At 41.7% G+C, this 27222-nt stretch overlaps 1 protein-coding gene across 1 annotated transcript in view; it reads right to left on the bottom strand.

Annotated features, from left to right (window-relative positions):
• LOC124622135 (post-GPI attachment to proteins factor 2-like) overlaps positions 1-27222 on the bottom strand; it is a 157084-nt gene that overhangs the window by 36555 nt on the left and 93307 nt on the right. Inside the window, exon 4 of the mRNA XM_047147759.1 lies at positions 26928-27140. Coding sequence (XP_047003715.1) covers positions 26928-27140 — 213 coding nt within the window. The remainder of the gene's footprint in view (positions 1-26927; positions 27141-27222) is intronic.

The following is a 27222-nucleotide window of genomic DNA, read 5'->3' as shown; positions in this document are numbered from 1 at the left end:
GGAAGTGACAGACAACTGTCAACCCACTAATGCTCATCCGTTAAACTAAAGACAGCCACAATACGCTCTCCGTTGTTGGCTGCAGGATGGTGTAGTGAGGGCACATTTACAGATGACAGCCATAAACTTTGTATGCTGAGATACAATGAAGGAACAAAAATAGAAAAGGAACTTGTAGACATACCGCAGACATGTAACCGAACCGACAAAAGTGTTGTGCAGGCTATATTGCAAGCAGATATGTACGGAGCACCAATACACATAATAGTCGATACCGGTGCGTCAACCAATGTCATGAGCGCAAATTTTTACAAGTACTTGAGTCAAAATAATAGAATACCAGTATTGCCAGTGAAGAATTGTCGTGTTACAGGTGCAATAGGTGCACAATCTCATATCATAAAGCACCAGGTGCAAGTCGAGTTTACGGTAGGAAATGAAGCAATGAAAAGCTCGTTCCTAGTAGTTGAGGGATTAGGTGTTGCTTGCATCCTGGGGATGGAATTGTTACGCCAGAGGGACGCAAAAATCGACCTCTTGTGCGGGGAAGTAAGCCTTATGAATGAGGGTACACGTGTAGTTTTGCCGTTGTTGAGGACACGGGAAGTGCACGGTAAATATTGCCGGAGCTTTCAAACGAGATTCGAAGGAATACAGGTAATGAATTTATATTCTGACTTAAGTACAAGACAAGCATGTTATAAGGAGTTTATTACTGAAGACAGAGAGGAAAAAAGGAAACTGATAGCCATGAAAGTTAGGGAGTCAGAACATTTGACTGAAGCACAACAAAACGAATTGACTCAGCTACTTACAGATTATGAGAATGTGTTTTCGGAAAAACCCGGTGTTATCGAGGGCTACACCTATAACATCGAAGTGGTACCTCACGATACTTTCTGTCACGCAAACTACACCATTCCGTGGTCAAATAAGGAGGCAGTTACGAAGTAAACAAGAAAAATACTTACAAAGACTTAAAGAAGTTCGCTCAGTAGAGCAACGTTTACATATGTGTAGTAGGTTAAGTTTAGAGTGTATTTTTTTCTGTGTGTAAATGTTAAGATTTTAGTGTAACATTTAAAGACAATGAGGCACACAAGATTAGTGCGATTCAATTTTGTAGATGTTAAGGAATAATAGTATTTTTAAACAATTGCATTTTGAAAAAAAAAATGAACGTAGGTTTAAGAATATGTTAAAAATTTCATGTTGAAAAACGCTAAAAAAAAAAAAAAAATTTAAAAAAGGAGAAAATTCAATAGCATGTAACGATGAAAGAATTTTTCATTAGTGTGTCATGAATATTTTTGAACTGTAGTAGGAATGAAACTTATGAAAATTTAATATTATAATGTATATGTTGTTCCATGTATTTATGTCTATACCGATCTTGAAATATGCTCAATCATAATTTACTAAACAACATGAGTGCAGGGTGTACATCACCCAAGGTACCTCATGTGTTGTGGTCAAGGTACAAAGCAAATCAGTAAACGCGACTACCGCTAAGCACTGTTAAAATATATTGCCATCTGCTAAGGCAGAGATTTGCACGAATTTGTAGTGTAAACAAAAGTCACAAATCTAACATTAATCTAGGAACTTGCACGCTAGGCCTAGATTATAAAATGTCTACAATAATGCGAGAGGCAAAGTTTTGTAAAGTCGAGCATGGCTCTGGAGAGCAAGTACGCAATGAGTGGGCAGACATGACATGGGGACTTACCTCAGATGAGACGGAAATACAATTGTATAGTCAAAAAATCTGAAGGCAAGTACGACTCTAAGTGGAAAATGAAAAGAGACAATTAGTGCGAGAGACTGGTAAAATCCAGCACTAGCCAAAATCCAGTTCAGACTGAACGAAATGCATTAGTGTTTGTGAACTAATCGAAACAGTTACTTTAAGCAGTGTGAAAAACTGTGAAGGTGAAACTGTGATATGGACAGTGAAGTGCTAGTATTGAACGTTCAACAGCGGTGAAGACGCCAAACGCCAATATTACGCACGAAAAACTGTGAATTTACTATAAATGTGAACTGTTAACGTGAAGTGAACCCACAGTCAATATTTTTGGGACAGACTGTAGTTTCAGTGAGCACAATAATGCGAGATTGGAATGCGATGCGTGGACTGTTGCAAAACAGCGACCGCAGAAACGGCGAATGTTTGTGCTAAGCTCGTATTGGGACACTCACCAGTGCCTGCGAGTGCGGCGAAAACATAAATAATTTTATCAAGACAAAAACTGACGTGTAATGGAAACAGTATTGCATCAAAACTGCATTCACGGGAGAAGGTCCATGTCATGTTTTCTGCAAGACAGTGCTAGCTTGACACTCGGAAACTGGCGAAAACTTAACAACAACTGCCGCACTAATAAATGCTCCTTTCCCACTAGCGTAACCATCTGCAGCGGGAAACAAATATTACGTTGGTTGTGTGTGTGTTTCATGTACTACGTCGGAGATGCGTAGCAGAGCTGACTCCTGCCAACAAGAGTGGGGGGCGGATATCATCCCACTCCGCCACGCCCGGCCGAGACAGAAGCGCATCGCCAACGGTGCAGCCGATCAGCTGATTCTGACGTTCCGCGACGGCGAGACACACGCTGGCGTCGAGCGGGCGTTGACCTCTCCGCAGCCGCCGCGAACGCCGAGCACCAAACACACCAACCGACGCCGTCGCGAGCCAAACGTCGCGGCGTAGATCATCAACGACACCGCAATCAATTGTTTTAATGACCTCATTTTTTGCATAGTGCAACAAAAATGTTTGTATGCACATCCTGTACTCCAATGACATTCCAGAAACAATTAAGTGAAAGTGACCAAAGCAGTTAGTCTGTCGCTCCGCCGAGGTTTTCCCCAGGTTTCCCTACGGCCGCGCCAAATGGGGAGCGAACAGTTGACACCCCTGGGACTTCAAGTTTATGGACTAACTCGTGATTGTATACCTTTGAACACTGCAAAAGTTGCAACCCTAAGAAGAAGCAACCAAAATAAAACTAGTTGTATTCTATGTCCTTTTGTACATGACTGCATACGTAACCAATTGTATATTATATTGTTATGTAGATAACTTCATCTGTATTACACTTTGTGTGCAACACACCTCAGTAATTACAACATACGATGTGACATATATAGACTATGAAAGAAAACTCTGCGTGTGGACACTGTGGACATGAAAGTGGAAATATTTATGTCAAAAAACACGAACATTTTTTATGACATAAACATTTCGGGGGGCAATATAGCGTCCCCAGTGCCATATTACGAAAAGACAATATTTATAAAGAAGACATTCATAATTTGTAAGAGATTTTTTTTTTTCATGTAGCCGTAAAATAATAATTTCTCTGTGTAGGTTTAGATTGCAAAGAAATAATTTATGACAGAATGATCTAAAGAGACGCCCAGTTACACTCTTTTGTTAATTTTTTAGTCGACCTTATTTCTTCGCTTGTCTTGAATGTGTCTAGAGGGACATCTTGTGTGTGCTGACGAATGTAAGCATATTTGTATGAGTTAAGCATATAATATACTGATTTAAATTTATTGTGCACTTTTAATTTGTAAGAGGTGATCCCGATTTCATGTCCGCCTTCCTTGAATTAACCTGCATTCAAGTAATTTACAGCTCAACAATCGCAGCGGCCGATGCAGCCAACGACGCCATTACGTGGCGATATTAACTTATGAAAAATTAGCGGAAGCGGAAAACTCGCCCGCTATTAGCATAATATTAATTTTTCTCCACAGCCGCACGAAGTTGCAGAAATACTTAGCTTTAAGATTCTTATTTTCAGTAGCATAGCCGAGACCCAGAGCCAGGACTCTGACTACAATACAATGGTTAACGGAGGTAAGAAAATACTCTCGCGCGTGTGTGGGCCGCAATTGTAATTAATAACTAAAGATCTTTTGCTTTAACGTCAACTGACTAGCCGAGGAAATTTATATGAAAAGTTTATTACATTGCTCAACTTAAATATCATTTTTATTAAGGCCCACCACGTAAGTCGGCAACAATCAAAAAAAAATAATAATAACAATAATAATATATACATTAAATTACGACGACCGACGGACGCGAGAACTTATACAGGGTGTTACAAAAAGGTACGGCCAAACTTTCGGGAAACATTCCTCACACACAAATAAAGAAAAGATGTTATGTGGACATGCGTCTGGAAAAGCTTAATTTCCATGTTAGAGCTCATTTTAGTTTCGTCAGTATGTACTGCACTTCCTCGACTCACTGCCAGTTGGCCCAATTGAAGGAAGGTAATGTTGACTTCAGTGGTTGTGTTGACATGCGACTCATTGCTCTACAGTACTAGCATCAAGCACAGCAGTACGTAGCATCAACAGGTTAGTGTCCATCACGAACGTGGTTTTGCAGTCAGTGCAATGTTTACAAATGCAGAGTTGGCATATGCCCATTTGATGTATGGATTAGCATGGGACAATAGCCATGGTGCAGTACATTTGTATCGAGACAGATTTCCAGAACAAAGATGTCCCGACAGGAAGACGTTCGAAGCAATTGATCGGCATCTTAGGGAGCACACAACATTCCAGCCTATGACTCAGGACTGGGGAAAACCTAGAACGATGAGGACACCTGCAATGGATGAGGCAATTCTTCGTGCAGTTGACGATAACCCTAATGTCAGCGTCAGAGAAGTTGTTGCTGTACAAGGTAACTTTGACCACGTCACTGTATGGAGAGTGCTACGGGAGAACCAGTTGTTTCCGTACCATGTACAGCATGTGCAGGCACTATCAGCAGCTGATGGGCCTCCACGGGTACACTTCTGCGAATGGTTCATCCAACAATGTGTCAATCCTCATTTCAGTGCAAATGTTCTCTTTACGGATGAGACTTCATTCCAATGTGATCAAATTGTAAATTTTCACAATCAACGTGTGTGGACTGATGAGAATCCGCACGCAATTGTGCAATCATGTCATCAACACAGATTTTCTCTGAACGTTTGGGCAGGCATCGTTGGTGATGTCTTGATTGGGCCCCTTGTTCTTCGACCTACGCTCAATGGAGCATGTTATCATGATTTCATACGGGATACTCTACCTGCGCTGCTAGAACATGTGCCTTTACAAGCACGATACAACATGTGGTTCATGCACGATGGAGCTCCTGCACATTTCAGCCGAAGTGTTCGTACGCTTCTCAACAACAGATTCAGTGACCGATGGATTGGTAGCGGCGGACCAATTCCATGGCCTCCACGCCCTCCTGACCTCAACCCTCTTGACTTTCATTTATGGGGGCATTTGAAAGCTGTTGTCTACGCAACCCCGGTACCAAATGTAGAGACTCTTCGTGCTCGTATTGTGTGATGGCTGTGATACAATACGCCATTCTCCCGGGCTGCATCAGCGCATCAGGGATTCCATGCGACGGAGGATGGATGCATGTATCCTCGCTAACGGAGGACATTTTGAACATTTCCTGTAACAAAGTGTTTGAAGTCACGCTGGTACGTTCTGTTGCTGTGTGTTTCCATTCCATGATTAATGTGATTTGAAGAGAAGTAATAAAATGAGCTCTAACATGGAAAGTAAGCATTTCCAGACACATGTCCACATAACATATTTGCTTTCTTTGTGTGTGAGGAATGTTTCCTGAAAGTTTGGCCGTACCTTTTTGTAACACCCTGTATAGGGCGTACATAAAGTCTGGGAACACTTTCAATTATTTATTGCACAAGAACTAAACATTGTACATAAGTCATAAATATTGCATTTTGAAGAGAAACTATAAAAGTTTTTTTTTTTTTTTTTTTACAAACATTCGATATGCAAACCATGAGTGACCCGGCAGGCGTCAATACGGTAATCGAATTCTTGCCATACCCATCCCAGTATGGCATCATCGACTGTGGCAGTCACTTCTCATATTCTCTCCTGGAGCTCTGCTACATCACATGGTAGAGGCGGTACATACACCAGGGTCTTTAATGTGTCCCCACAGAAAAAAAGTCACATGAAGTGAGATCTGGTGATTGGGGAGGCCATTTCATGAAACATCTGTCCCCTTCTGTGGAATAGCTGATCCAGCCATTCATGTGGTAGCTCCATGTTCAGGTACTTACGCACTTCACGATGAAAATCTGGTGGAGCTCTATCCTGCTGAAAGATGAACAGAGAGTCCAATTGCATTTGAGGCATCAGCCATTGCTGCAACATGTCCAAATAGGAATATCAAGTGACAATGCTGTCAGTAAAGAAGAATGGTTTGCACAATTTTTGACATCCCAAGGCACAAAAAACATTTACCTTGGGGGAATCACACTCAAATCCAATCCATTCATGTGGGTGCTTTGCACCCCAGATTTGGCAGTTATGCCTGTTCACTTTCCCATTAGTGTGAAAAGTGGCTTCGTCGCTAAAAATTAAGTGATCAACAATGCCATCCCCATCCTCATTCAACTGTTGCAACTGTGTACAAAACTCAAAATGCTTGTCTTTGTTGTCATCACTGAGCTTCTGCACTTGCTCCAATTTGAATGGTTTCACAGACAGCTTCTCTTGCAGAACTTTCCACAGTGTCACTGGAGCCATTTCGAGTTCATGGGACGCACGATGCACCAATTTCTTTGGACTCCTTATGAATGTCTCTCGTACACACTCCATATTCACTTCACTCTCACTGGGACATCCACTTCTCTTTGCTGGGCACAAGCAACCCGTCATAACGAATTTGTTATGCCAGTGGTAAATGGCCTTCCTTGTTGGTGACTTCTTACCATACTTGGTTCTAAACATACGTTGAACAGCTGTAGCAAACTTGTTTTTGTTTAACTCCAACACACAGAAAGCTCGCTCCACACCTGAGCTTGCCATGACTAGCACTGACTATCGGCAAATTACCAAACTACACTGTGATGGTATACATGAAAAAGAAAAACTTTCAGGGGTACTCTTCAAAATGACATATGTATGATATCTCTACAACGTTTGGTTCTTGTGAAATAAATAATTGAAAATGTTCCTGACCTTTATGCACACCCTGTATTTTGGCAATATATTGATGATACTTTTATAGTTTGGTCTCATGGTTTGGATAGTCTGTGAGAGTTCCTACAACATATGAACTCCATACACGAAAATATAAAATTTACTATGGAGTTGGAGACGGAGGGTTGCCTGCCATTGTTAGATGTCTTGGTGTGAGTAAGAGTGATGGCATGCTTCGTCATTCGCTATATAGAAAGCCCATGCACACAGATCTTTACTTGCAAGCTGCTAGTTGCCAACATCCAGCACAAACAATGGGTGTTTTGAAGACATTGATTCACCAACCCCACATCATCTCTGACACCAATAGTTTGCAAACAGAACTGGAACACTTGCAGAGTGTATTTCTGAAGAACAGGTATTCGTCCCAGCAAGTGGAGAGAGTGCTGCAGACCTGTAAACAACAGAGCGAAGGAGAGGAAGAGGTCTTTAAAACAACTGCCTATTTACCACATATTGGTAATATTTCAGTGCAAATAGGCAGAATACTAAGAAAATATAAAGTCAAAGCAATCTTTTGCCCTCCTGCAAAAATTTTGTTGCTGTTGGGATCTGTCAAAGATGACCTAGAGCTATGCAAAGCATGTGTTTACAGGATTCCGTGTGAATTCGGCAAATCTTATATAGGGCAAACGACAAGTACTGTGTGGGATCGCATAGTAGAACATCAGCAGCATACTTGCCTTCTTCAGCCTTGTAAGTCTACCATCGCTGAACACGGTATTTCCACTGGTTATGTCATGAATTACAGTGAGAAAAAAATTGTGGCCCATACGTATAACTTTTAGAGTTCTATTAATAATGAATCTGTGGAAATACGACTATCTGAGAGTGAGTCTCTTATTAATCAAGACAGTGGTTTTCAATTGAATTCGGCATGGAATCCAATCGTTGAAAAAATTCATGTTCTCCATAGTTGGCATAGTACTGTGAGGGAATCGAATTGATATCGATGCGGCAAATTTTCACCAAGGAGCGTGCACGGCACAGCAGAATTGAATGCACTCAAGTAGCGCACACACAACGCAAGTGAATCCACCATGCATGTGCCAGCAGGGCCTTAAATACCAGAGCTCAGTGCATTTTCACCAGTATCACCTGAAGAGGGCTAGAAGACCCTGCGCCAAAATATTGTGGCAGGAAGTTACCAACATCCAGCAGTTGTCCCAAAATTTTGTGGAACACATGGTGCTTTCCTGTATAGAGTTCCACCAGCAGCAAATGAAACCAGGCGAGTCCTATCAAGTGTGGGTAGCTGACCTCTGTGGACTAAGTAGCAAGTCTAAATTTGTGTGTGCTCGCTGCCAACACTCTTATGCTGATTCTCTGATTCATGATGTCATTCATTCTACCTTGGGCAGAGAGGTCAGTCAGGAAAGTGTTGCATTAAGGAGATCCATCAGTTGGGGAACTTTTAATTATTGCTAAGGTGTTTGAAGTATCACTAGCTGCATCTAAACACTACAAGGATATCATGGATGTAGCATCAGTGCACTCATTTGCGCAAAACTGGCAGCTTTCCCCTACACCCTCAATTTGCTCCTCTAGTTAAATTGGGCTACAGTCAGACATTGTTGTATTCCACCATGGTTTCCTGTCATGTCCTGACTCTTTCCATGTACACTCCTGGTGCCAGTGTGTGCATAGGCACGTCATGTGTGACACTTTGTAAGGGGTCCGTAGGCCCTTACTATAAGTTTGCACTCGGCACAGGTCGAGGAGGCAAACAATCGATAGTGTGTCGGGTTGCGAGAGCGAGTGTAAAGTTGAGTTAGTTTCCCAGGTTGCGGGCCGAGCCGTGTGGAGGCCTGTTGCGGTAATACAAGGCTGACCGACAAAAGGGAGTGGCCATCACCACGGTTTAACCCCTCTGTGTTAGAATAATACGGGAAAGTGAAGAAGTACAATCATGAGAGTGATCAGTGATATTTCTGTGCCGATATTTGTGGTTTCGCGTCTACCGCGCCGGCATCATTTGGATTGCAGTGTTGGATTGCAGTGATTGTATTTAGCGTGTGACGATTATGAATAATGAAGAAGCCTGTGCTGAGATTAGCCGTTATTAAATATGTATGACGAAGGCAGTGGCTGTCTCCTTTTTCTTGTGTTTTTGAGATGAATATAGGTCTTGATTAATGAAGCTGTGTTGTTGTTCTCCTTGTTACCAGACATTTCATTATTACAGCATTTGAGAAGGACAAAATGGAATGTAACAACTCCGTAGCAGTCAAATCCGATTGCCCGCCCCATTAGGTACACGGTCACATTAATTAATATTTATTTGGGCTGCTATTCAGATCCCGATCGAGCGGGATACATAAATCGGAGGTGTTACACCCTTGGCTTACCGTGAAAGGACAAGTGCAATTTTCGGACGAATTGTATAGAACAATAGGTAATTTTATCTTGCTTAACGCGAGAAAATATTTTTCGATGTTGGATCGGGACAGAGCATAAACTTTAAAATCACGACAAGAATCAGTGCATTTTTTAACAATACGAAGTAATAACATCTTACAATTGTGACTAAACTTCTTTTCTTGCCATATTAGATAAGAATAATAGTGTCAATAAACTGTGGTATAATGTGCAAATGCGTAAATCCGCGCGAAAAACTGTGAAAAGTGAACACTGAAGAAAGACATGTGTGAACTTTAAAATAGCAAAACGAGCCAAGAATTCGTCACTAAAGCTTTTACAGAAGTGCTTAATAGTAATATTGTGACTGGAATTGCTTTTTAAATAGTGAAAATCGGACAGCTTCATGTGGACCCATAAACTGTTATGCGGACGACAATTCATGTGGCGACACAATTGTTGAGTGACGTCATGCAGACCCATGTAGCAGCTGCGCCAAAGAACTTCGATCCGCGAGGTCATTTCACACGTCATCTCAACTACCTGTGCAAGGAGTAGTTCAAGCACAGACGCACTACACTGAGCGCCGACCCGGCATCTAGTGGCCGAACTACAACTACGCCCACCTGCAGCGCCACGGAGCGGCCGACGGAGAACTACGATGACTCGCCACAGATCTTCAGTACGACTTCACGCGGCTCCGACAGCAGTACAGTGCCACGCCCACTTCAAACGTCAAAACATCGCGACTTGTGGTAACGTCAGTTGGTGAGTGAAGACGACTGGTTAGCATAACATTAAATTGTAGTGCGCAGTCTTCGCGGTAAATAAACAATTGTAAACGGAATTTCACATTAGGAAAAGTGCCCAATTACAGTAATTTCCGAAAAGTTTGCGAAACATACTCTGAAATATAACATACTTATTTATGCATACTGCGCAGTCTAAATGGTGGTTATACAGATATGCTTATTGTTTTTGGGGATTTTACATTTATAGATTTTATGAGTGGTGTGATTTATCTTATTTAGAATATTTTACATAAGCTGTGTATGTTAGAATTGATATTTGAAGTTATTAGGTTTTGAGAGTTGTTATGTTCGGTATTCATACGTATTGTATCAATCTGGGGATTAACTGAAGATACTGCAGTTACTGTTTGATTAGTTTCATGATAATTAGGAGTGTTTTGGGTTGCTAGAGGTTATTTTATATTGTTTGCCTGTGCATTAAAAATAAACCAAACATGTCTACTGAAGATAAGCAGGTTTGTGAGGCAGTAGTTGAAAGGAAAGGGATAGGACAGGAAGACAGAGATGATTCAGGAATCATTGGTTATGGGTTGTCAGTAGATAGCCCATTAGCACATTCAACTAGTTATCCCGAGACACCGGGACAAACGACGAGAGATAAGCCAGTTTCAGAGGATGCAGATATACGGTCGATATTAGCAGAGTTGCTAAAGGAGGCCAAGGCAACAAAAAGGGTTTACAAAAAACTAGAGAAGAGGGAAGAATATTCCGAGAATCATTAGAGAAGGGTTTACAAGAAACTAGAGAAGAGAGGAGAATATTCCGAGAATCATTAGAGAAGGGTTTACAAGAAACTAATGCATCATTAGAGAAAGGTTTACAAGAGATCAAAACATCGCAAATGAAGATGGAATGTAATCTGAAGAAGGAAATGCAGGAGTTACAAGAACGACTGAAGATGGACATCGACGAGAAAGAGAGGAAGCTACAGAAGAGCATAGACCAAGTCCAGGGAGACGTGGAGAAGGTGGAAGGAAAGTTAACAAAAAAGATAGAAGACGATATTGAAGAAACAAAAGCCGAATTGGGAGAAAGAATCAACGAGGTGGAAACAAATTGCAATCATCGAATCGCCGAGGTGACGCAGATGCAGAAACAATACAATGATGCGGTTAAGGGGATAGGAGATAGGCAAAATCAACTAGCTGTCAATCTGAGAAATGCTATAGCCGTGCAACGAGAAGAGGATAACAAGAGGGTCGCAATGGAGGTCAGACAATTACAACAGGGAGTGCAGCAATTGGAGAGCAAGACAGAAGAAATTGATAAACGAATTAGCAATGCCACTTTAACTGTTGGGGAAGGTAGAGTCGTTACCTTGATGAGCAGTGATAATCAGTACGTCTAAAATAATACAGGGCAGAAATTTAGACCGAAAGGAGGGTTGCACCCAATGATATTTATGAAATGGTTAAAAGGAGTTTTCCCAGCACATCTTAAAGACTCAGACAAGATTCAATTTGCAATAGATAGAATGGAAGGTGAGGCCTTCACTTGGGGAGTCAGGAAGAAGGAAGGGACTACTAGTTATGATCAGTTTGAAGAGGAATTCTTGAAGAAATACTGGTCCAAAAGTCATCAGTGTGCAGCAATTGAGGACCTACTCCACCGCAAGTCACTTAGTACATGGAGAGGAACGTTGAGAGAGTTTGCCGAACATTTGTGGGAATTGAACGAGACCTTGGAACAACCCCTGAGTGATGACGTAATGATATCAGCGATAAAAAGAAGAATGAGCCAGAGAATGCAAGAAACTGTATCCGGGAGCCTAATTAAAGATAGGGAGGCCTTGATGGAAATACTGGAACAGTTGGAATCTGTTCGATCGCAGGAACACAATCAAGCTAATGATCAAAACCGAGGGGGAAGTAATGACCCAAGGAATCATTTTGGTAATTCGTCTAATTATAGAGGAAGAGGTGGTGGCCATAGGTACAGGAACCATGGTGGTGAACGGCAATGGAGAAATGATTGGAGAAGGAGTGAAGAACCAAGAGATCATGAGAGAGGATGGGATAGGCGAATGAATGACACAGTGCATATAGAAGAGGCGGAGAGACCGGAAAACTGAATGACACTCCAGATGAGGTCCGGTCAGGAGTGAGAGCTACAAGGACCAGAGTAAACCTACTAAGACACAACAATGGTGGAGATCTGAGAGAAGATCTACTGGAGGAAAGAAGTGGGATTCCCAAAGAACCCATGCTACCCATGATAGGGATCAAGCTATGTGGACTGAATATTGAGGCATTAGTCGATACAGGAAGTGAAGCATGTGCAGTATCCAAAAGGTTATATGAACAGATACTAAAAGCAAATATTAGCTTGCCTAGTTTCCCGGTGAGTGGAGTGAGAATTGTGAACACGTTGGGTGCAAGGAGTAAACCTATTAAAGAACAAGTGTTGATTACCTTCGAGATAGAGGGAGGAGAATACGAAGCAACATTTTTGGTGGTGGCCAGATTGAACGCATCAATTATTTTAGGGATAGATTGGTTGAATGAAGTTGATGCAGTAGTGAGTTTTGATGAAGGTACTATCGAGGTCAAAGGAAGAAAGGGAGAAGAGAAGAGGTTAAAGTTTGCTGAGGGGAGTGCAATCGAAGAAGAGGAGGAATTCAGAAGAATAAATTTGTGTCATGAAGAGGAACCCACCATGGGATACGGGGAAGAGGAACTAAGAGAAGAACTGTTGATATACCTTGAGGGATTAGCACGAGAGGATAGACATAAAGAGGATAAGATCAGTAAAAAGTTGGAGGAGATGACACACCTAGATGAGGGGACTAAGAAGAAATTAGCCACAGTATTATACAGACGTTGTAAAGTATTTTCTCAACGGCCAGGTATCATGAAAGGGGTGGAGTGTAAGATAAAGATAAAGAACCACAAACCGTTCAATATAAAACAGTATTCCATTCCCCAGGCGAAACGAAGAGCAGTAGATGAAGAGATACAGAGGATGATGGACCTTGGTGTTATAGAAAGGGCCAACAGTCAATATAACAACCCCCTATTTGTTGTTGATAAGAAGGATGGAAAGGTGAGGATAGTTTTGGATGCACGAACAGTGAACAAAATCATCGAGCCGGAGCGGGACAAACCTGAGACTATAGAAGAACTGATTCAAACATTCCGAGGAGCGAAGGTGCTTAGTAGTATCGACTTAACTGCTGGTTACTGGCAAATACCATTGGCCGCAGAATCCCGCCAGTATACAGCACTTACTTATGGAGGAAGGTGCTATCAATTTAGAGTGTTGCCATTTGGGCTTAATGTGTCAGTGTCCGAATTCATAAGAGCGATGGATAAGATACTAGGCGAGGAGTTACTTAAAAAGGTCACCGTTTACTTGGATGACCTCTTGATAGCAAGCGAATCATGGGAAGAACATTTGAATAGATTGGATGCAATCTTGGCAGCTTTTGAAACCGCAGGGGTAACTGTAAACCTGGACAAGTCGGAATTTGGCAAATCAAAGATAAAATTCCTGGGCCATATAATATCCGAGGAGGGTATCTATCCTGATCCTAGTAAAATGGAGGCTATTACAAATTTTCCGACCCCCCATAGTAAGAAGCAGTTGCGAGCATTCTTTGGGGTTTGTGAGTTTTATAGAAAATTTGTCAAAGGATCTGTACTTAATGCCCCGAGTGTGAGGGAATTGACCAAGGCAAGGATGCCGTGGCAGAGTGCAGAGTGCCAAACTGAGTTTGAGAATATCAAGGAAGCACTATATAGTGCAGATATATTGTACCACCCGGATTTTTCCAAGGATTTTTATTTAGGAGCAGACAGCTCTGACTATGGACTAGGAATACATTTGTACCAAATAGAGAGGAGCGGAAATGGTGAGAGTGTAAGAACAAAAGCGTTCGGTAGCAGAAGTTTAAATGCTTGGGAGAGGAAATATTCAATTACTGAAAGGGAGGCATTGGCAATTGTGTGGGGGTTTAAGCGTTTCCGGTATTATTTGGCCGGGAGGCATGTGAAAGTAGTGACTGACCATAAGGCCCTTACATTTCTGACCACAAGCAAGTTGAGGCATAGCAGGCTAACGTGATGGACCCTGGCATTACAGGACTACGAGTTCGAGATAATTTATGAACCAGGAGCAACACATATAATACCTGATGCTTTGTCAAGATTACCAGCTGACTCAAGAGGAATGTTGGTGGACAGGCCAGAAGGAGAAGGAGTTAGAATTAACCTGATGAAGGGAGTACAGTATGAAGAATTCATAAGGAAGTTCCTAAAGAATGTGCGCAGGGAACAGAACGAGGACGAGAAATTAAAGACAATTGAAAACAAATACAGGTGTGCAGGAGAGGAAAGAATTCGCACATTTTATTATATTCATAATGGGATACTTTATAAAAGAAACAAGGAGAGTGAGGAGAACTGGAAACTCTGTGTGCCTGAGCATGTGGTAGAAAAATTAATTTGGTATACGCACTATAGTAATGCGCATTATGGACCGAAGAAGTGTCTGGAAAAGTTGAAGTTAGATTGTGCATTCAACAACATATGTGTGGATGGATACGTGCGTGTGTGCGAGTGTATACCCGTCCTTTTTTGCCCCTAATGTAAGTCTTTCCGCTCCCGGGATTGGAATGACTCCTTACCCTCTCCCTTAAAACCCACATCCTTTCGTCTTTCCCTCTCCTTCCCTCTTTCCTGATGAGGCAACAGTTTGTTGCGAAAGCTTGAATTTTGTGTGTATGTTCGTGTTTGTTTGTGTATCTGTCGACCTGCCAGCACTTTCATTTGGTAAGTCACATCATCTTTGTTTTTAGATATATATTTCCTACGTGGAATGTTTCCCTCTATTATAACCAACAACATGGGAAGGCGTATACGTAAGATACTGAGTACATGTGACACCTGTCAAAAATCTAAAACGACTACAGTACAGCACAAAGGATATATGCATCCAATTGTACCAACAGCAATTAAGGACATAGTTGCAGTGGATCTCTTTGGGCCACTTCTTGCCTCACGAGGGAATTACACAAAAATCTTAGTAGTGGAAGAACTGGTTTCCAAGTACATAAAATTTTACCCGTTGAAGAAAGCCACTAGTAGAGCCATCATTAACCATTTTGAGAAAGACTATTTTCAAAAGGCGTGTATTCCTAAGCGAATTTTGAGTGATAATGGGTCACAATTTAGGTCAAAGGAGTGGACAGAGATGCTAAATGAGCACAGAATAGAGCAAATTGCCATTTATAGGTATAGGCCAGCTTCTAACCCTGCAGAATGAACAATGAAGGAATTGAACCTTTTATGCCGAACATACTGTCATAGGAAGCATGGTTCATGGAAAGAATATCTGGAAGAGTTTGAGCGGATCAGGAATCACCTCCCACATGATTCTACAGGGTTTGCACCATGTGAAGTATTGCTCAATCAAGAACCCGACAGTATTTTCCGTGAGTTGCTAGTCTACCCACCAGGAAGTTCATTGACTTGGGAAAGGATATTGGAGCTAGTGGAATTAAGTATGAAGGAGAAGGCTAGGAAAAGACAGGAAAGACACAACAAGCTAGTGAAACCGATAACTTACCGAGTGGGAGACTTGGTACTAGTAAAGGTTCATGTAAAATCAAAGAAAATAAACTCTGAAATACATAAATTCAACCACGTTTATAAGGGACCATACAGGATTATAAAAATTGGTTATCCTAATACTGTGGAGTTGGAATATGCACGGACAAAGAGAGTGCATGGTATGGAACATGTGGAAAACGTAAAAAGGTACTACTCACACGAGAACAGGGATAACCCAGATGAGGAAGGGGAACTCGATTAGGGCAAATGTCTGAAATGAGAGTGTTCAAGCTCCTTGATGTAGTTGGGTAGGACATATTTAGGAGAATGTTTATTTGCATTGTATTTTCTGATGTATTGTAACTAGAACTTCATATTTCATATCGACGGTTATCTGAGAATGGGTGTAAAACCTGTAATAACTATTTTGTAATATAATAATTCATATGTCATGTGTTCAAGTAATAATTTTTGATTGTATGTTGTGTGTTTCATTCAATATTGGACTCTAGAGGACTATTGCTGTTTGAAAAAAAAAATTGTAATTTGAACAATGCCATGTTTATGAGGTGTAATAACCATTTGTAGATTATTATTGTGGAGGCAGCCCACTACCGGAGTCGAGGGATTATTTGGTGAATTGTAATTTCATTAATTATTTACACTATGTGTTTTGTTCAGATGTAGCAATGTCTAATTCCCTTGCCGATTCTTTTACACCGGAGGCTCCAAAGAAGTTATCGAGGGCGGGGATGTAAGGGGTCCGTAGGCCCTTACTATAAGTTTGCACTCGGCACAGGTCGAGGGGGCAAACAATCGATAGTGTGTCGGGTTGCGAGAGCGAGTGTAAAGTTGAGTTAGTTTCCCAGGTTGCGGGCCGAGCCGTGTGGAGGCCTGTTGCGGTAATACAAGGCTGACCGACAAAAGGGAGTGGCCATCGCCACGGTTTAACCCCTCTGTGTTAGAATAATACGGGAAAGTGAAGAAGTACAATTATGAGAGTGATCAGTGATATTTCTGTGCCGATATTTGTGGTTTCACGTCTACCGCGCCGGCATCATTTGGATTGCAGTGTTGGATTGCAGTGATTGTATTTAGCGTGTGACGATTATGAATAATGAAGAAGCCTGTGCTGAGATTAGCCGTTATTAAATATGTATGACGAAGGCAGTGGCTGTCTCCTTTTTCTTGTGTTTTTGAGACGAATATAGGTCTTGATTAGTGAAGCTGTGTTGTTGTTCTCCTTGTTACTAGACATTTCATTATTACAGCATTTGAGAAGGACAAAATGGAATGTAACAACTCTGTAGCAGTCAAATCCGATTGCCAGCCCCATTAGGTACATGGTCACATTAATTAATATTTATTTGGGCTGCTATTCAGATCCCGATCGAGCGGGATACATAAATCGGAGGTGTTACAACTTGCTGTAAACGAGGCCATGTGGCCATGGTATGTTGTAGCTCACCATACAGCAGAGTCTCTGACACAAATGTGGAGTTCACAGAAGTGCATAGTGTTATGCCAGTCCATGCCACAAGCTCAGCATCTCCAGCAATATTTACATTATGCTGTTGATTCAGCAACAATAATCCCATTTCAGGTTGACACCGGGTCCTCAATGCCCCTTGCTGTCCCTTGCGAACCTGCAAACATAACATCGTTTGAGTTGACATCTTCTTTCTCCTCCACAAATCATCATTTGGTCAGTTACTGAAACAAGCCCATTCCTTTTCCTTGAGAGTTCATGATCAACGCTGAGTATCAACTCGTCATGAAGGCAGTTGTGTTAGTGGCAGTGGACAGTCCGACGTCAGAGAACATTTTTGGGCTCAATGCATTCACGGCCATTGGGTTTCAAATTCAAGATGCAGTAAGCCTTGTTTCTGACTCCATCCCATTCCAGGAACTGGACGACCTCTGCCATGAGTTTGGTCCCTTGTTTTCACCTGGTTTGGTGGTGACAAAGTGTTTTGAGGTTCACATCGCCCTCAAACTAATGGCCATACCCAGATTTTGTTGTGCTGAGCCTCTCCCACTTACCCTGGGATCAGCAGTCAAGGAGGAACTTGATATTTGCAGGGCCTGGGTATCATTGAACTAGTCACTGCTCAACAACGGGCTACGCCATTGATGGTCATTCACAAATCTTCAGCATACTTCGTTTGTATGGAGATTTCAAATCTACCATTAACGCTCAGTCTTTAGTGGATTCTTATCTGATTCTGTGGGCCGATAAAAACCTTGCAAAACTGGCAGATAGTGAACATTTTTCATAAATTGATTTAGCTTCATCTGGATTCCACTTCCCAACACATTATGGTTGGCATCATCACCTCGTTCTGATTGTACCATGACATGCACTTGCCTTTTGACATTGCAAGTGCCCCCGCTATGTTTCAGCGATTCTTAGGAAAGTTCATATGTGATGTCAACTGTTGTGCAAACTATCTATATGACATTAATGTCACAATCCTCATGGCACAAATATCTTGACAACCTTCAGACTCTTTTCACCAAACTTCAAGAGGCAAACCTTAAGAGCAACCTGTGGGAGTCAAAGTTTTTTCAGGCAGAAGTAGGATATGTGGGCCCAGTTCTTTTGAAAGATGGCATCCGTCCTATGCAGCATCATCTAATGGCTATTGCCAATTTCTGAAGCCATGAAACCTAAGAGAACTCCAAACATTTTTGTGAAAAATGAGTTAATTCATAATTTATCCCCAATGCAGCAGATGTCATTCATCTCTTTAACAGCTTACAAATGAAAGGTATTCCTTTTGCTTGGTCAGTGGACTGCAACAAGGTGTTTGCCCACACCAAGTTGTGATTAATGTCTTCCCCATGGCTTGTTCTTCAACAATGGGTAAATATCCGGTTCTTGCCAAAGACACATCCCACTACAGGCTTGGGGCACTTTTCTCTTATAGGGAAGCTGATGGATTTGAACAACCTCCAGCATATGCCTCATAGATATTGACAGCTGCTCAATGCCATTATTCACCAATAGAAAAGGAAGCATTGGCAATTGCCAACCGGTCCACAAGTTTCACTATTTCCTTTATGGAAACAAACTCCATCTCACCACCTACCATAAAATGCTTGTGGCACTTTTCGGCCCCCAGTCTTGATTTCTGTTTAGGACCACACAAAATCTTCAGTAGTGAGCTTTATTTTGAATACACAACAGTATGCGATTCATTATTGTCCCACTGCTTGTCATGCCAATGCAGACATGCTGTCACATTTATCCACTGGTCCTTACTCAGAATGTGACAAAGTTGTGTGTTTCCAGTTTGATAACAATGTGTACCAGGCATTCAATAGGCTCCCACTCACAGGAAAGTGCCTAGAGAAAGCCACCCTGCAAGATCCAGAGCTCCGTCAGGTGTCTCATTTTGTGCTGAAAGGTTGGCCCAAATGGCAGCCTGCTAAGGAGTTGGGCCTGCTCTGCAATTTTTTCCTTCTTCATAATGGGCCTGGTGGTGGATGAAGGAACACTCCTCCTTAATAAGGACTCGTATTAAGTTTGCATTGTCATCTCCCCAGACCTATGGTCCCAGATTAATGCACTTTTCCACTGTGGCATAAGCCACTTGAAAATGTTAGTGAGGCATCTTGTCTACTGGCCTGGCATTGATTCTATAGTTGATAAGCTTGTCCATGAGTGCAAACAGTATGCCAGGCATCAGGCAGCCTACCCCCTCTTTGCCCCATGAACTTTTGTTCTGTGGCCCACACTTGATCAGCCGTGGGACCACACGGACACACTGTCAAATTTACCTGTATGACATGCACATGTGCTCCTCTTTGGCAGAAGCTACTGTTTGAGCTCTAACACAGATTTTTGTGATTGAATGATTTCACGGATGTTCTGCATCCAGAATGGTATTACTCATCTCACATCTGCACTATTTCACCCCCACTGGTGCAGTGGAACATAGCAATATGCCATGGACACTGTTCCTAAGCACCTACAAGACCGCTCTGCTGAACGGGCACAGCCCAGTGGAGGTTCTCCACAGCCAACAACCCCAGATACTGGTGCACCAGCTCAGTCCTGTGCCATAGCCTGTAGTGCACCTGCACCCTTCATGATATGCTGTGGGTGACTAGTTTGAGCACACACCTTCAGTTGGAGCACCGGGCAGACATTTATATGTCATTGCTGCCTCCATCTCTCCACTCCACAGTCTGCAGAGCCCCCACAAGTGGGTCATTACTGCTACAGTTTGGTACAACCGTGGCCAGTAAATGTTCACCGCAGATGCCGGTGGGGCATCAGTCGCCACCTGCTATCGGAATCAACTACACACTCAGTGGGCCAATGACCCATCGCAGCTGTGGCACACACTGAGAGGGTCCTCGTGCAGGCACCGCCCTCTCTCAGGATCCAGGTGCCACAGAGGCTCCTTCCTCGGATGTGCCGGTGCGTGTTGACGATGTCAAGATGAAGCTACTGCCCACCCCAGACCCTCGAGTGGTGTTCGACGGTGGCTGCCCGGACGTGTCCACTCGTCAGAGCACCGGGTAGATGTTCTTTCATTGCTGCCTCCTTCTCTTGCCACTCCACGGTCCACGGAGCACCCACAAGAGGAGGGGTCATTGCTGCAGCCAGAGCACCATCGTCCAGGCCACTTCTGCCCGTATACCCTACTGGGCTGGAGACAGCTGATGGCCAATCCCTGTGAGGGTGACGCCTCTTCCAGTGCTGATGAGCTGATGCTTGCTAACACTGTCACTGTGCAGCTGCCATTGCATTTCTGCCATCACTGATGTCATTATCGTCAGGTCACCTGGGCAGATGAGGTGGCTTCCTCAACCATCCGACTTCCTACCAAGAGTGATCTGACCGGTGTGACCCGCCTTTTTTGGGTGTCGATGACTGTGGTGCCAGCCCTGTGGTAGAGGGGAGGGATGTGGAGGCGAGCTCATGCAATCTGCCACTGTAGCATTTGTATATGGTGCCAGCAGCAAGCAGGCAAAGCATGTGTGCCACCGTCAACCACAGCCTATGCCCCGACTGGCAAATATGAGCACCCTGGGGCCGCTGCCAATGCCAGCCTCGTCCACTTGAATATGCTCCACTGTATGCAAAGGTTCTCTAGTCAGATCAGCTCCTTGCTTATGTGCATTCAGTTGCAAGTGACAGCAGTCTGTACTTGGACAGTTAATAGTAGTGTTAATGTTTCTCTAAGCTTGTTATTATTTGGCATTCAGTTATCAGCTGATGTAATTTTTGTATATGAAGAGGTTGTCAATCAAGAGTGTACATACAGCACTGGTATGGTTTGCAAGTCACACAGCACTAAGAGGGTATAGATCTAGTGGCGGACACATGTAAGACTTTGCGTGACACCACAAAAGCTCTATGAACAGTTGAAAGGAACATTTCAAGATGTAATTAAGAGGTTCCCCCACAGTTCTTTGAAGAATCACCTCCTGTAGACACATTATGAGTGATCTCTCAGGTGGTAGCGGCCTGATTGATTAACAGTGAGTTTCCAAGTGTTCTGGCTAGTTGTTGTTTCCATTTTATGAATAATAATTTTGGATGACAGACTCCTTCAAGCGCTGTGAGTTTTGCTGTTATGTGTGCTCACTGTCTGGACTCCAATTGGGCTGTGAACTGTTGTTGGTCTCACACAACTATTTATAACAGAGATTGATTCCAGATGCCCACTGTGCTCTTTGATACTCTATTGTTTCTCAGAGCTCACACTGATATTCCATGAAACACAAATTCTCTCAGCATTTTCTAACTCTGGTAGATGTGATGGCTGGTGAGATTTTAATAAACTGAATGCTGGACCCCAACAATTATTTAAATTGAAGCCCTCATCTCTGATTAACAGGTTATTTGACATCTTTATTTTGAGTGACTCCTTAATTATGCTGTCCCAGATACTTGGTGTTTCCACCACAATACCGGTCTCATCATGTTTCATTTCATGACTTTATTCGAGTTGGTGCTCAGTGACAGCTGATTTGCTGGTTGTTTTAGTTGAGTATGCTGCCGATGTTCCTTGCATCTCTCTGTGACTGTTCTGATCACATTCCCATGGAATGTGACCTAGCTCATCTCTAACATCACAAAGAATACTTTTTCCTTAGTGAAGGGAGCAAAATACACTGGATACTGTGTTACCTTAGGAGCCTACCAATCTTTCCGGATATAGAGCCAGCATAAGGTAGATAGGTGATTTTTGGTTTCTCTTCCTTGGTCTCCATCTCATGTTCTTTCTCAGGCATTCTGAGTGCCCATTCCTTCAGAACACAATTTGTAGGTGGTGTAATTCTTTGGGAAGACTCTTCTTGTATTAAAGTGTTTGAGCTCTATGGACCAGAGTCCTTGGCATCAAATTTCTTTGTGATGGTGATGGCTTGAGGCTTTGAGATAGAGGTCAGTGTGTGTAGGTTTTCTATATACACAGTGTTCTAACTAACATATTGAGAAAGGTGGGTGGCCCTCTTTTTCATGTTCCATCATGGATTTTATATTATGATGGATGGAACTGAAATATTTCAGGATGTCTTGATGATTTTGCTCTCCATGTGACCACACTACAAGAAGGGTGTCCATGTACCAATAGAAAAATATTGATTTTGCGGATTCTAGTGCCTTTGCTTCAAAGTGTTCCTTGTATAAGTTCACCACAACAGATGGTAAAGGACTATGCATTGCATGCCATTAGTTTTTGCTCAAAATATTTTCTCTTGAATAGGAAATAAGTAGATGTCAGAATGTACCTAAAAAGTTATGTGAAACAACTGTTGAACTTTTCTGCAGGTAGCTCCAAGAGACCAGAAATTGAAACTCTCATAAAGAGGTGGACAACATCAAAACTGACCATAATATCCACACCTGGAGCAACAACTAACTGAGGTGATGTAAAAAATCAGCTGAATTATGGATATGATGGTCACATTTCTCCATATATTCACTGAGAATGTGGTTCAGATATTTTGCCAGCTAGTATGTAGGTGCACCAATATAACTAATTACGGGTCTTAGAGCAATTCTTTCCCTGTGTAAGCTAGGAAGGCTGCATAGTCATGGGGGCACTGCTGCCCATGTCTTAAGACCCTTAACGATGTTACGTGGCAAGCCTGACTCATTAAGAAGAATCATCAATTCCTCTCAGTTTTATTCATAGGTTCATCATCCATCTGTCCATGTGCAGCATCATTCAAAAGATCTAAAATCTATTTATTGTAGTCCATACATGATATTAGGACTGTAGCATTGTCCTTGTTGGCTGGCAGAACTACAGCTTCCTTATTCTCCTGAATATTTCTCGGTATTCTCACTTGGAGACTTTTGATCTTAACAATAACTGCTTGGTAGATGCTCCACAGATTTTATGGTGAACTTCTTCTGCTGCTTCTGGCTGGAAAGAAGTCAGAATATGCTCCATAGAAATGATATAATCCGTTGCTAGTAGCATTTTTTAGAGTGTCACAAAATTTCGCCCTTTTGCAGTGAGCTTCACTGTATTCTCATCCAGATGTTTGTCGGTGAGATTAATTGCAGTCTGGCTCCCTACATCTTGTCATGGCTTATTGTGCAGGCAACTGAATTTTGCTTTCTGGTGTGCAGATGTTTGCAACTACACTGATTCTGCTTGTGACCCCGTCATATTATCAATCCATTCCCAAGTACGGTGACATTTCTAACAAGGTGTTGAGGTGAACTAGTTGTACCTATGCTCGCTAAAACCAAACATCACATTAACATGCCTGCGCATCATGTAAGCCTAGCTCTAGTGCCAAAGAGATTTCACTATACTTGATGAATGCTAGATGTCACTTCAAAAGAGCTTCTTCACCTCTATCTTTGCAGATTCTTGGGAATGGGGTGATGACAGTCACCTGCAGAATTAATGCAGTTGGTAACATCTGCATGGCCACAGTGAAAAACATCTGGACTAAAATACAGTGAAGATCTCTGCTAAAAGACTAAATTTTGTAACCAATGCAAAAATGCTACCAAAAGATAACATAATTTACATGGAGCATGTTCGGGCTTTTCTCAAACCAGAAGCAGCAGAAGGGATTTACCTTGAAACTTGTAGAGCACTTACCAAAACACCATTGCTAATATCAAACACCTCCAAGTGAGAATGACTAACACAGAGAAATCTTTGAGAGGACAAGGAAACTGTAGTCTGCCAGCTGAAAATAGCAATGCTACAGTCCTAATATCATGTATGGACTACACTATGAAGATTTTAGATCTCTTTAATGCTTCCAGAATGAGATTTTCACTCTGCAGTGTAGTGTGCATTGATATGAAACTTCCTGGCAGATTAAAACTGTGTGCCGGACCCCTGTCCTCACAGCTTTACTTGTGCCAGTACCTGGTCTCCTACCTTCCAAACTTTACAGAAGCTCTCCTGCGAACCTTGCAGAACTAGCACTCCTGAAAGAAAGGATATTGTGGGGACATGGCTTAGCCACAGCCTGGGTTAAGTTTCCAGAATGAGATTTTCACTCTACAGCGGAGTGTGCGCTGATATGAAACAGGCAAGGTTCCGAGTTCGAGTCTCGGTCTGGCACACAGTTTTAATCTGCAGGGAAGTTTCTCTTTAATGCTGTTGCATACATACAGATAGATGTGAATCCTACAAATAAAATTAGGAGGAAGAGGATAACTCTTTTCAGTGAGTCAGGCTTGCCACTTAACACCATAAGGGTTTTAAAACATGGACAGCAGTGCTACCAGAACTATATGGTCTAAGGTACACAAGGAAACACTTCCTCTAACACTGGCACACCTTCATACCAACTGGCAAAGTATATGAAGTGCATTCTCAATGAATATATGGAGAAGTGCGGATACCATATCTGCAAGTCAGCTGACTTTGTACACAGCCTCAGTCAATTGTAGTTCCAGGATTTGGATATTATGTCAGTTTTTACATAGTTTCCCTCTTCATGAGAGTTTAACTTTCTGATTCCTTGGAGCTACTTGCGGAAATGTTTAACAAACATTTTATAGAACTTTTTAGGCACATCCCGAAATCTATTTATTTCATGATCAATGGGAAATATTATGTAAATACCAATGGTATGGGGATGGATAGTCCATTATCAACTGTCATAACAAACCTATACATGGAACAATAGACAATAGTCTATTGGTACTGGGATGACACATTTGTAGTGTGACCATCTGGAGCAGAAAAGCATCAAGAGTTCCTGAAACATTTATAGAGTCCATCCAATGTAATACAGAATTGGCAATGGAACTTGATAAAAATGGCCAAGTACCTTTCCTTGATGTGTTGGTTAAGAGAAGAACAGACATATCCATGGATCACAGTGTATATAGAAAATCTATGCACACTGACCTCTGTTTCCATGCCTCAAGCCATCACCATCGCAATTTAGTAAACCATACATATTGTTTGTCATAGAATCCCAATATACAGTAACAATGTGGAGTTTCCATTTGAAAATACAATGTTTACTCCATTTACCCCACCTACGCAGGGAGGTTCGTTAGAAGGTGGCCAGTTGTAACACAGACAGATGACGCCTTTACTAATATTAAGTGTTCATCCAGAACATTTTCTCATACCATGTGTCATATTTTAGATATTTTTGAGATACTTAGTTATCTCAAGTTAAACAAACACCTTGTATAGTAAAATTTGGCAATGTGTGATAGCTGAAAAATATAATCTTGTCCTTAAAATCTCTAACTTTATAAACAGGTACAATAACAAGTGAGACTAAGCAGGTAATGGAAAGCACAGTGATTATACAAAGTAAAATATTTTTAACATGGAAAGTGATACTACAGTAACTGAAATGAAGGAAAAATTGGGCAACTGAGTGGAAGAAGTAACTTACAAAGTGGTTTACGTGAGATTATTAGTAGTATACACAGTTAGAAGTGGTGAGTAATGGAACTGAGTACTAAGCATGGAAAAGTGGACATATGTTTATTAATTTCCACTATTTCTAAGTAGTTCATAGTCTTTTCTTTGTGGATATTATGTAAAACTTCATGTTGTACACTGTTATGTGTTTTTTCATTTGTAATGTATAAAATATTCTACCAAGAACTGATGGAGTAGTCTATTAATGTAAATGAAGAAGGTTGAGTGAAGACTTTCCCCTCAATCCTACAGAATATTAATCCATCATTTTAACCACTGTATCATCTTATTTCATCCTGTTGGAGAATGTAGTGTCCGGTAATGGTTTCTTCTGCAACCTTTGCAGTCTCCTCCTTATGACTTCTCTTCCTTCTTATCATACTACCTTTTCATATTCCCTTGTTTTAGCTTTATTTTTCTCATCCCATACTATAATTTTTGGTATCCAATTCTTCATATCTATGGCTGCTCTCAGAACCCCCCTTCACATTATTTTCCCAGCAGTTTCTCTGTTCAAATCACCTCCTTCTGCCCTCTTTTGCTAACCCACATTCATTCTCCACTGTGAGCAGGTCATTCTCTCAATCAGCATAGGGTGGAACACCCTTACCTTATTTTTATCCCCCTCCAGTATCCTTCTGTTGTGTCCATGCTCTTTGCACTTCCATTTACTCTCCACTCACACCAACTGAAACCAGTACTTATTTATGTGCCTGCCTACTTCCCAATAGTCTCTCTATTTGTGGCAAATTGGTCTATACTTGTACACTGTTTTATATTTTGGATCCAGAAAATGACAACAGGATATATTCATTGGCAAAACAATTGTACTTCCTTGTTAGTGACTATTGAACATAAGAATTGACGGGTTGCAATAGCGAAGATTTAGTACTGAGTTGAAGAGAGAAAGGCTTCATTATTTCCAATAATATAATAATAATGTCATGAGACACACCAGCCTGGCATAAGTCTTTCAATTGGAAGCCACTTTGGCAACATTTGTGTCTGTCAGCCAAGGGCATTTCCCTGGATGCTTACCAATATAAGTAATAACTGAGCCCAACTTTGCTTAACTTCAGTGATCAGGCATGAACTGATGTTACCAATGTGGCAAGGCTGCTGGCTATTATTTCCAATAAGTTATGTTAGAGTCCATGGTGGTCTCTTAAACGTATATCTCATTCTCTTCTCTGTATAATAAAATCAATTTCTGTTTCCAAGAACTCACACTTCTCTGTTAAGTTCAGGTGTTTGTGTGCTTTACTCACCCATTTCATGGCATAACAGTCGATGCTTGAGGAAGAAGACTAACAGTCCAGCAGTACTGCAAATAGATGTTCCAAACAGAACCTTTTTCATAAAATATGAACGCCTTTCACTTTCTGTCATAGTTGGTTTAACCATTTTGAAAACTTTCAAGGTCACAAGCATGTAACTTAATGATCCAATCATAAAAGTGATGAATATTTTTTCATGTGCAGCTGTAAAATAAGAAATACATATCAAAAACTTGACACCTTTAAAAATGCACAACTCAGATTTTTTTAATGAAACATAACTGGT

This window comes from Schistocerca americana, chromosome 7, assembly GCF_021461395.2.
Source record: "Schistocerca americana isolate TAMUIC-IGC-003095 chromosome 7, iqSchAmer2.1, whole genome shotgun sequence".
In the NCBI taxonomy this organism is placed as follows: Eukaryota; Metazoa; Arthropoda; class Insecta; order Orthoptera; family Acrididae; genus Schistocerca; species Schistocerca americana.
This window is presented reverse-complemented; position numbering and strand designations above follow the sequence as displayed.